Source organism: Sorex fumeus, unplaced genomic scaffold (assembly GCF_029834395.1).
Source record: "Sorex fumeus unplaced genomic scaffold, SorFum_2.1 ptg000098l, whole genome shotgun sequence".
In the NCBI taxonomy this organism is placed as follows: domain Eukaryota; kingdom Metazoa; phylum Chordata; class Mammalia; order Eulipotyphla; family Soricidae; genus Sorex; species Sorex fumeus.
Genome location: NW_026606155.1, coordinates 23,536,162 through 23,548,252, shown reverse-complemented (window position 1 = coordinate 23,548,252; position 12,091 = coordinate 23,536,162). Strand labels below are relative to the sequence as shown.

At 43.9% G+C, this 12,091-nt stretch overlaps 1 protein-coding gene across 9 annotated transcripts in view; it reads left to right on the top strand.

Moving 5' to 3' along the window:
• RGS6 (regulator of G protein signaling 6) overlaps window positions 1-12,091 on the top strand; it is a 570,853-nt gene that overhangs the window by 461,332 nt on the left and 97,430 nt on the right. For all 9 annotated transcript variants that reach the window (XR_008795065.1, XM_056133560.1, XM_056133562.1 and 6 more), the window contains exons 4-5: window positions 6,771-6,821; window positions 10,029-10,135. Coding sequence is in view for 8 of the 9 variants with exons in the window: in XM_056133560.1 (XP_055989535.1) it covers window positions 6,771-6,821; window positions 10,029-10,135 (158 nt within the window). In the remaining variant the exon portion in view is untranslated. The remainder of the gene's footprint in view (window positions 1-6,770; window positions 6,822-10,028; window positions 10,136-12,091) is intronic.

The window sequence follows — 12,091 nt, the reverse complement described above, 5'->3', positions numbered from 1 at the left end:
ACATTGTCTTTAAATCCTTGCAGGGCAATTTGACTGTGTTAAAATCCAACAGTGGCAACAAAACAATTTCAGATAAATCATAATTATGCTTTGAATTCTATTTAGAAGGGTGAGAGAGGATGATTTGGTGTTGATGGGTAGGAGGAAAAAGGAGAAGTGAAGATCACTGTATCACTGTCATCCTGTTATTCATCAATTTCCTCAAGCAGGCACCAGTAATGTCTCCAGTCATCCTAGCCCTGAGATTTTAGCAAGTGCCACATTGGAGGCTCCTTCAGGATCAGGGGAATGAGACCCATCATTGTTACTGGATCTTGGCATATCGAATACACCACGGGAAGCTTGCCAGACTCTGCCGTGCGGGCAGGATATACTCGGTAGCCTGTCGAGTTCTCCAAGAGTGAGAACTAGACAATAAGAGGTCACAAGGCTGCGAATGGGTTTTATAATCCCTGAGTCTTGGCCATTGATGGGTTAACACAGCACCAGGGGCAGTTGGTGGGTGTAATGCCTAGCTACTGGAAGATGGGGGATCTGGGTGGAGGAGGCCTAGTCCCAGTCCGAGCAGGCTTGGAGATCTCATCCTCGGGTCCCGCACACCTGGGTTCCTCTGCCGGTTCCTTTATGCGTGAAGCTCATCCGAACATATGGAGACTGGTTTTAAGCATGGCTGTGAAAAAAAAAATCCTTTCCCTGATATTTCTTTGAACTAGTTTTACCTGATTGATTCTTGGATGTCACCATCCCAAATTTCCAAGGATATATGACAGATTTTTCTTTCTGTTAAAGAAAAAAATGTTGCTCTCGTTTCCTTCCTGCCTGAGACTAGAGTATGGTCCCTCCTGAACTGATCAGAGGAAGCCTGAAATATCCCTATGCTTAGGGGTTCCAAGAGATAGTACAGGGGTTAAGGCAGTTGCCTTGCACATGGCCAACCCCAGTTAAATTTCCATATGCACCCTTGATGACTGCCAGGAATGATCCCTGAGCACAGAGCCAGGAGTAAGCCCTGAACACCATTGGGTGTGTGCCCCACCCCCACAAACAAAATAAAATAAAATAAAATATCCCTGTGCTGAGGTAGAGACTGTCTTCAACTCTAGGCACAGTTGCATTGTTGGGGTTTAACAAGCAGTGGGGCAAGAGATCAGGAGTTCGGTGCTACTGAGAATAACAGCCTGGGCCACCTGAGGTGGTAGCTCACTACTCCCCAGAGCCTGGTGAGATTCCCAGCACATCCCCAGATGAGTAGGAAGCATCATGCTGCAAGCATGAGGACAAAAACCCTGAACGTGTGATACCCATAGCACTGGGGGAGGTGTGGAGCTTGATGATGGGGGGAAGGAAGGGGCTTCTGTGACTTATCCTCCTTCAGACACACAACAGTCACACACACACACACACACACACACACAAAGCTAAAACTGTAATCATCTGGCTCTGAATGACTGAGACCTGGTGCAGGAGGGCGGTGGGGGACCACAGGGCCAGACTCTGAGATGAGAGCCTGGAGCCAAGGCTGAGAGAACCACAGACAATGGTGCTCAAGTTCTAGGGTGGGTGGCTGGGCAGAGAGGGAAGCGGATATGATAGTAAGGAAGGAGTTTCAATGTGAATGAATACTAATTAGTGACATGGATATTAATGATGACAGTAATTAACAGGGGAAAGGAAGGGCTGTCATTGTCCCAGGGTGAGTAATCAATCTTGGCAGGTGATAAATAATGGTTCAGCAAGCTCAGCAGAAAGATAATCCGCCTGCCCCGGGGAGAGAGCTGTAGCGGATGCAGAAACCCTCTCAGTTTCTAGGCAACCCACACACAAAAAAGAACTCTTTCTCTTTTGAGGAAAGAGCAGGTTAGAGTCTCCCCCACCCCCAATTTGGGATTACAGCTCTTGTTTGATTTCTGCTTTGTTCTTCACTTCCTAGGACAAATGTTGAACTTGTATAATTTGGAGGAAATGGACGCACACAGACACACTCTCACTTTCTCTCCAAGAATGTGAATGAATGGGAGTGGTTTGGATCCAAAGTTGAGTTCATTGATGCCATCCCAGAGCCAGCACGGGGAAGGGCTTACAAATTGTGCTTCTGGAGGTTGAAAAGGCAGCAAACTGGCAGGACCAATGAGTCCACAAGGCTGGATCTGGGGGGAGCCAGCCCAGGAGGAGAGGAGGCAGGATAATGCACTCCTTAGGTCAGATTCGCTTCCAGGGAAGCTGAGAGAAGCCGTGTGCAAGCTTCGAGACTCTGCTGCCCTCACTCCCAGCCCCTAGTCACACTTCTGAGAAGCTGTCTTTCTGGGAAGAGGGCAATTCTCAGTTGTACCGCTGGCGCTCTGCTCTTGCAGTTGGGAATCTATTCCAGGAGAACTCTCGGCCTCTGACCCACAATAGGCTCTAAGAGCTGGAAATGTCCCTTTCACGCTGCTTCCCATCAAGCTTGCCATCCAGAGGGAACTAGGCCACTGCCAGAGGTCTGCTTGGGTTCAGAGTGAGCTCTCTGGTGGCAGAGGTAGATTGAATGAAAGTGCAGAACCCTCCAAAAAATTGGATACCTCTCCTCCCCTGTGAACTGTGATGCTCTAGAAATGGATTCCTTTTTAAAGAGGACCAAAGAAAACATCCGAGGACCCCCGAAGTGTCTCCCTGAGAAGGAGCCAACTCAAAGAAATGGCAGACAGTCGGTGGACATGCTGCCCATTGTTTGAAGGACATGTCATGGGTCGAAGACATTCTGGGTTTGATTTCCTACCATTCGAGGACAAAATACTAACTAAAGAGAGGGGTCAGATCAGTCTGTTCAGAGAATACAAATTAGTGGAACAGGGACCAGCTCCCTAGATGATTTATGAGTTCCCACATGCTGCGTTTTTCTAATGGGCAGTCAAACACCATGTGTCCAAAGAGTTCTGTATGGGACTTGTGTACTACTGAGAGTTGGAGTAAATAAGCTTTAAGTGCTCCGTCTGACTCATTCAGGCTTTTAAATTAGTTAATACTAGGTGCTCATCAACAGGTAATGGGAAAAGAATATGTGGTCTATATACATAATGGAATACTACTCAGCTGTTAGAACAGGAGGAAATTTTGCCATTTACAACAACATGGGTGGACCATAGGAATCATGCTCAGTAAATAAGTCAGATGGAAAAAGGCAAATGACATGAGATTTCATGTAGGTGAAATATGAGGTAAAAAAAAAAACAAAGAAAACAACACAACAAAAACAAACCCTTAGGCTCTGAATAAGATGGTGGATACTAGTATAGAAGTAAGTGAGTGAGTGAGACAGGGTGGGAGTTACACCCTGGGGGTTCATTCCATAATGGTTGGGACCTTCCTCACTTTGGTGTATGTATTGCCCATCTGAATTCAATAGTCTTGTAAACCAAACTTGCCTCCCAAAATGTAATAAATAAAAATATAATAATAGATGCAAAATAGAGATGACTTAAACATCTGTGACTTTAACATGACAAATGAGTTTTTGATCACATCACAGCCCAAAGAGGGTATCAATCTTCAGGCTCAATCCATACTGTGGCTGTGAGGGGTCTGGGAAGCCTTGATGTTCAAGGTCTGCAAATGGCATTTATAACCACCTGTCATTGTCAGAACTCAGCTCACCCCTGACCATAGGAGAATCTGGGTGTGTGATGTAACTGTGACCTGGGAGACAGAGGAAAGAGGTTTTGTCAACACGTAGAGGTTACACCCATAATCATAAGGCCACTTGCTTATTTTCATAGTCAGCCCAGACCAGAAGGAAGAAAGGATGGTTTTCAGGAGCCTGTTAGGTCATGTGTTGGTTGGTGCTTGGCAGCAAGGGTGGGGCGTGGATGGCTGAGGGCTCCCCACAGGAAACAGACTAGGGCTGAGCACAGTGAAATGTCACCATCTGACTCGGGGGTGTCTTCAAAATAGAGACACACAGTAAGTCCTGTGTAATCACAAAATAAGTAATACAAAATTACTTACGAAATAGGTCACTGACATTGTTGTTGTTCACCGATTTGCTCGAGCGGGCCCAGTAATGTCTCCATTGTGACAATTGTTGCTGTGTTTGGCATATCGAATACGTCACGGGTAGCTTGCCAAGCTTTGCCGTGTGGGTGAGATACTCTCAGTAGCTTGCTGGGCTCTCCAAGAGGGGCGGAGGAATTGAACTCGGTTGGCCATATTGGCTGCGTGCAAGGCAAACGCCCTACCCTCTGTGCTATCTCTCCAGCCCACAAATCACAATCATGACCATCCTGTTATTCTTCGATTGCCTCGAGCAGGCCCCAGTAACGTCTCCTTCGTCCTAGCCCTGAGATTTTTAAAAAAGTGCCAAATTCAAGGCTCTTTCAGAGTTAGGAGAATGAGACCCATCATTGTTACTGGTATTTGGCACATTGGGTACGCCACGGGGAGTTTGCCAGACTCTGCCATGTGGGCAGGTTAAATAGGTAAAATTTACTTATTTACAAAATAAGTAAAATTACTTACAAAATAAGTAAGCTGGTGGTGGCAGTGGCTGTGTTGCAGTGTGCCTGCCATGTACGTTCAGTGGCCATGTGCTGCTTCCCCACCCTGGCCTGCAGCCGCCACCAACCGGCGTATGAAGGAGGGAACAGGGCCACCAGGCTGGTTGATGATCAGCTGCCATTTATTCCACTCTCCCCATGCATCTGTTCCAGTCTCACTAAGCGCCACATTCCAGTCTCACACTGCCCCTCATTCCTGTCTCCTCCTGTCCTGCATGCTAATCTCTCCATGCTTCGACTCACCATCTTGGTCTCTCGCCCAACCTCCAAGCCTTGGGGGTAGCAACCACACCTAGGACATGTAGCACAACAAACATATGAAAGCCCTTCTTTTCAATCTCCTGCAGCCAGCCTAGGGGTGTATTTCTCCTTTCCTTAGTCCAATAACCATTCAAACATTCATCTTAATTCTACTTCTTAATATTAGTGCTTAGAGCTGGAGCAATAGCACAGCGGCCAACATGGCCTACCCGAGTTCAATTCCTCCGCCCCTCTCGGAGAGCCCGGCAAGCTACTGAGAGTATCTCGCCCACGCGGCAAACCCTGGCACGCTCCCCGTGGTGTATTCGATATGCCAAACACAGTAACAACAAGTTTCACGATGGAGACGTTACTAGAACCACTTGAGCAAATCGATGAACAATGGGAGGACCGTGACCAATATTAGTCGAAAGATTTATACGATCTAAAGAGAAACCAGGCCCCTACTCCTGGCTGTCCTCACCAGGGCCCCTTGGAGGGGGGCAGGTTGAGTTTCCCTCCCCGCCTCGAGCAGAGCTCCGGCAGCCAAAGACCTCCATAACCAGCCACAACCATACTGAGACCACTCTCCACATGCATGAAAATACCGGCAGAGGAACAAAGGTATGCGGGTCCTGGGGCTGAGATCTCCAAGCCTGCTCAGATCAGGGCTGAGCATTCTTCACCCAGATCCTCCAACTTCCAGTAGGCAGGGGTCACACCCACCAACTGGCCCCCTGGCGCCATGTAATCCCATCAACAGCCAAGACCCAGAGATTATAAAACCCAGCTCCCGGAAGCACGCGGCTGCAACATCTTATTATCTCATTCTTACTTTGGACAACCCGGCAGGCTACCAAATGTAACCTGCCCACATGGCAGAGTCTGGCAAACTCCCCATGGCATACCCAGTATGCCAAATACCAGTAACAGTGATGGGTCTCATTCTCCTAACCCTGAAAGAGCCTTGAATATGGCACTTTTTAAAATCTCGGCTAGGACGAAGGAGACGTTACTGGGGCCTGCTTGAGGCAATTGATGAACAACAGGATTACCATGATCGTGAATATTAGTGATTTTGTATGGACACAGTAAGATTTTGTATGGACACATTAAGCTTGTAGGGTGACTCTCCTGGAACATCTCGCTATAGATCCCAGACTACAGTGCTCAGCCATATTAGTCTTTCCTAACCCTAGCAGGGTCCTAATCCAGTTGTTGCTCTTTGGATCATGACAGAATTTATCCATGATCATGCTTTTAACTTAGTTAAGTATTTTGCCTCTTGGCCTGGCCCATTTCAATGCCAGGGTAGCTCACAGCTTGCCCTGGGTCCATCCAGCCCCTCATTGGTACCCTGCTGAGGGTGCTAGGAACTAAGGACAACTGAGACTTAAGTCAAGAAAACAGATGCCCAGGAGTGAATATTATTCAGAGTCAATTAGCTCCCAAGTTACAAAAGCATAGCAATAACTGTCTTCCTGTGTCTATACAAAAAGGACATTGCTCTGAAGTAAAGTATGCAAAAAGACATAAAGAGAAGAGAAAAGCAATATTTCACTTACAAACACAAATCAACAGAGTCTGATTTGGGGATAAAGGTGATTGAGTGAGTGGTTGGGAAAGCAGAGCATATAGAAGTGGTTAAAGATAAACACACAGGAATAGGAGTGCCTCAAGAGCATGGTGATGGGTGTAACCCAGTAAACCTAAGCTCCCTGAAGCCAGGGAGAAATGACATCCTGCAAAGTCCCCTACGGATCCTCCATACTAAACTGGAGTCATACTAGTGGATGCTTTTGGGGAAAGAATGAGATTATGACCACAGACATGTACTGATTGATGCAAATATTTTTGTTTTGAATAGAAAAGGGTCAACATTTTCCAGCTCCCTCTGGATGTGTGCTAATTGGAATCAGAGTCTCTTAGGGAATAGATTTCTTTTGCCATTCGGTAAAATGCCCCCTGAATTTCTCCATTGAAATTGCCTTATCATTGCAGGTACTGACATTGTGCAGTGGCTTATGAAGAACCTTTCCATCGAAGATCCAGGTACTTGACCCTTGGACATCGACTTTATCTCCATTAGTCTTGTAAATACTCCATAGCCAAGATCCAAACTAGATGTGTCTACCCTCCTGGAATCTGGGTTTTTAAATGTGACTTCCAGGATGTGGCTGCACCCCATTTACAAATAAAATTAATTAATTTTCTCCACTGAGTAGCTATCTTTACATTTAAGTCATCCTCAAGGGGACTGAGCAACTATTTAGAATGCCAAAAAGTCTGGTACCGTAATGTGTGAAATGAAATGAATTCTTGTTAGCCACAGAAATTAAAGATAAGTTGTAACACTGCCACAGAACTGTCTTCTAGAGCCAGCTCTTAAAATTAGATTTCCGGATTCACAATTAAGATGTTAAATTATTTGCTACAATTCCTATGTTCTGCTTCTACAAGAAATGAAGGAATTATCCCCACCCCCCAACTTAATCGTGCATTTCAGTTAGGAAAACCTTACCAGAAAAACAAAATGCTGGCCAATAAAAGAGGTTCCAAATCTGTCTTCCGATCAGAAAATAAGTAATAAAATGTATTTTTATATGGCATAATTAGAAAATGGGGGGTTCCTGAAAAATAAGAATTCTGGTTACTGTAAAGCTTGTGTAGATAAACTTATCTCCTAGATAACAAGGAAAGGTTATGATCCATGTTGCTCATTAATGTTTTCCTGAATTTATTATACTCTCCCTGTATGTATTTTTGATGCCTAAAACTTTTATTTGAAAGCATTCACTAGTCTATTCTGACATTTCTGGGGGACCTTGCCTATTTTTCTCAATTAAATGACCTCCAATTGCTGTGCTTTTAAAGGTTTCTTTACAGTCCTTTCTGACTGTTTGACCTTCAGCTATGATTTCTTGCTGGGTTCAGTATGTCAGCTCAGGCTTTCTTCTCAACCAGATGCTCCTAATATACAATGTGAAACAACACAATCTACATAGAGTTCAAGTCAATAGAGTTGCCAGAAATCTGAGTGCCAAAAAAAGGGGTCAAAACCATGCCCCTAAATGTGACACTGGCCTTTTTACCATCTTGATCAAAATTCATGCTCTTGGAGAGGGAAAATTCTGAATTCTAGTCTAGTTTTTTATCCACAGAGGCAACTACATATGCTAATCCTTTCAAGGAAAGAAAAATCAACTACCTGATGATTTTTTTTTCTGAAGCCGCCTGGATTTCTCAATGCCCACCTGTAGAAACCATGCTTAACAAGTTGCTACCAAATCAGTTGAAAGTGTTTAAAGTCAGTATTTCTTTTGTAACACAAATGTTTATAATAAACTAAAGAACACCTTTCTTTATTGTAGTCTTTTTCTCTTCCAGAGGATCTATATAATATGAAACTATAGATACAATCCTCAAGCACCCCCCTAAATCTATATAAAACAGAATAATATGATTGTTATGTTTCTAAGTTACTTTTTCTATTATCATTGGTACTAGTAGTGGAGGTGGCAGCAGCAGTGGTAGAAGTGGTAGTACTCTCAGAATCTTGAGCCCCCTAGTGGTCAATGAGTAGGGTGAAGAAACTTCTGGACCTTTTGTATGAGAAGCTTCTATGAAAGTCCCAAATGAGAGGGACATATTAGTGATGGTCTGATAGCCTTGGATGAACATACAGATGTTAGGACCAGTTTGAGCTTCTGATAAGAGATTGAGTGATATGAAGTAAGGACAACTCACCAGTTGAGAATAGAAGAAAAGAAATGGGTCAAAACAAGAACCTGGGAAACCCCAGGACCAACTTCTGTCCCCACTCCAGCCCTCATCCCTTTGCACTTCCTTTCTTCTTCCCATCTGCCACATTTCTAATAAGAAGCCCCAAACATCCAGTGAGATTTTCAGCTCCTCGATTTCTGACAGTATGTCACCTTTTGCTCACATTTTTTGCTTACTTCCTTGGGAATGTGGGTGTCAAGAAATTTCTTTTTTGCCGGACCTATAATTTTTGAAGATATTACAAAGCAGATTGGTCATCACAAAGCATAAAATATATCGCCATTATTTTGACTCCACAAGTTACATTGCTCGTCCTTTCTGGAGGAAGATAGGCAGTTATCAATAAGCAAAATGTCTGGGCTAAAATTAACCTCTTGAATAGTTGGTATGTCACACCAAAGTAAGTTATTTTTAAAAATTCATAACTTGGGGCCAGAGAGATAGTATAGTGAGTAGCTTGCTTTGCACATGGCTGGTCCATGTTCGATCTCTAGCACTGCATACAGTCCCACAAGCACAAGTAGTAGTGATTCCCAAGCACAAAGACAAGAATAATCCTTGAGCACCACTGGGTATGGCCCCAAACCAAGCAAAAAAAACAACAACAACAAAAACAGAATTTATGGAATTAATCATCCCTGAAGTTTCCCCAATCTGGGCCACCTCTCAGGTCAACATTTCCCATGTCCAAAATTCCATTTACTAGTAAGAATATTTGTGAACAATTATCACTTGTGGTAAAACCATATTTATATTTAATATTTTCTCTTAGCTCTGTGTAAAATACAGGAAACTCCTTACTAGTTATGGAAATCTATCTACAGTTGGTGCTAAAGTTACAAAAAAGCTTGATTGTGAGAAAAATATAAATACTTCTACCAGGTTGGCCTCCTATTCCATTTTCCCACATCTTCACTAAGTGAAAATAACACTTCTTCATTGCTGGTTGAACACAAGTGAGTCCAGACTTTCTACAGGCAGTGAGGTTACATGCTCATTGCTGGGAGTGATTTAAATAAATATATATATATACATATATATTATAAAACCCAAAATACAAATCAGGCTGATAGTACTTTCTGAACGTGTACCCTGCATCAAACCCTGGCAAGCACTTTCTGTGAAATATCTCAGTGAAGGACAGGTCTATCCATACTGAGCTCACACTCTTTACCATGTAGCTAAATTTTCTCCTACAAGATTTGACAACAGCAAGTTCAGCAATGTCAGATTCTCAGAGTTGAATCCAGACAAGTCCAGACATGTATCAGCCCCTCCCATCCATGGGTATCCCCCTTCTCTATATCCAACACCACCTCCCACCCTGTCCCAGAGCAATTAATCATATTAGAAAAAATGATATCTGGGCATGATGGCCATTGCCTGTGCTTTCCTCTCCCTGTATAAATTTCTGCCTTTCACCCTGCCTCCTGATGTCTTCTTAATGACTTCTCTTTCTCTTGCCCATCCCTGCAGTTGAAGCAATACACTTGGGAAGCCTCATAGCTGCCCAGGGCTACGTCTTCCCGATCTCGGACCATGTTCTCACTATGAAGGATGATGGTACATTTTATCGTTTCCAGGTAGGCTTTGTTGCTGATTCTTCTACCCAAGGAACCATCCTTTCACCTCAGATTTAACAACCGAATTAAAACATGGAGGATGGGGATATGGTGGTGGTAAAAAGGAACTCTTATTCTCTGTTAGTGGGAATGCCGTCTGGGTAGGCCTCTGCAGAAAACAGTATAAAGATTTGTTCACAAAAGTAAAAATAGAACTTCCACGTGATCCAGTGATTTTACTTCTAGGTATCTAACCCCCAACACGAAAACATTCATTCAGAAAGATACATGCATATCTCTGTTCATTGCAGCATTTAGTGCAATAGCCAGGATAGGGAAACCACCCAAATGCCTGATGACAGATGAGTAGATAAAGAAGTTGTGAGATTAATCCACAATGGAATCTATGCAGCCAAAGATGGAATTCTTTAATTTGCTATAACTTGGATACAACTGGAGGACATCAAATGAAATAAGTCATAGAGAGAAGATCAAGTACTAGATGAGTTCATTCATCTGTATGACAGAGAGACAAAACAAGGGTATAGACAGTATTGAAGGATGATAAGCCTTGGCTTTGGAGTACAGAACTGAGAATACCAAATTGGGGAGGAAGTGGAGGTTGGATTAAGAGGTGGGTTGGAAGTGACATAGGGCATTTTTGGTAGTGGTAAAGAGATGAGGTAACTTGCATCAAACCCATTGGGCAGAGAGATAACACAGGGATTAAGGCATTTGCTTGTTCGCAGTTAACTCTAGTGGGGACCTGGTACCACGTATTGTTTCCAAGGTCAGGTGTGGCACAAAAACAAAAACAAAAAACCCTCCATTATAAACATATGACTTAAACTATAATAACTACATTTTGATTGTTTGGGGAGGGGACACATTTTCCTGTTCTTGGGGCTTATTCCTGACTCTGCACTCAAGAATCACTCCAGAGGGGCAGGAGATTGGGAGCTCAGGGGGCCATAATGAGGAACCAGGGACCAAACCCAGGTCAGCCACATGTAAGGCAAGTGCTATACTCTTGATACTCTCTCCAGCCCTATATTAGTTTAATAATAAAATATTTTAAACAAATGTTTCTTTTCTAAATCATGAGGGAGTCTCAGAGAACGGTGAGGAAGGTGCTTACTTTGCATGTGGCTGACCTCAGTTAAATCCCCAACACCACATAAGGTCCCCTGAGCACTGCCAGGGTGATCCCTGAGTACAGAGCCAGGACTAAATCCAAAACATTGCTGGATATGGCCCAATCCATCCCCAAGCTTGCTCTCTGCCCCCCACCCCCACCCCTCCAGTCCCCACCCCCGCAAAACACATACACAAGAAAGGGGCTTTAAGGAACATCACCAGCACTGCAAAAGCCACTCAGACCCTGATCTGAGCCATTTGTTGCTCCATTTAAATAATAATAAAAGACCTTTGTGGAAAGCTTGTTTTCTGTAGAGCAATTGTCACATCAATTTCTTCATTTATTCTGAAGCTCAAATATGGTCACTGGGAAGATGGTTCCTCATCTTCCAGGTAAGGAACTCCAAGTGTGGTGCGCAGAATTTGATTTGACTTTGAACCTAGATCAGTGCAGTCCTGGGGATAAGTTTCAATTTGCTATCTACTAACCCTCCCCACCTATTTGCTACTTCCTTTCTTAGAACTTGCTGAGAAGGTATTGGCAAAGAGTCTAAGGGTTGTGTTAAGATCAAAACTAAACAGTTTGCGGGCCGGAGTGATATAGTACAGCAGGTAGGGGACTTCCTTGCATGCACCTGGCCTAGGTTCGGTCCCTGGCACCCCATATGGTCCCCTGAGTTCCACCAAGAGTAATCCCTGAGCACAGAGCCAGGAGTAAGCCCTGAGCACCTGCTAGGTATGGCCCCAAAACAAAACCAAAACTAAAAACAGTTTTGAAATAAAGTTCTTTAAGAGGTCAAGACATCCTGGTGGGTCTTTGAGAACCCATTCCAAAACACT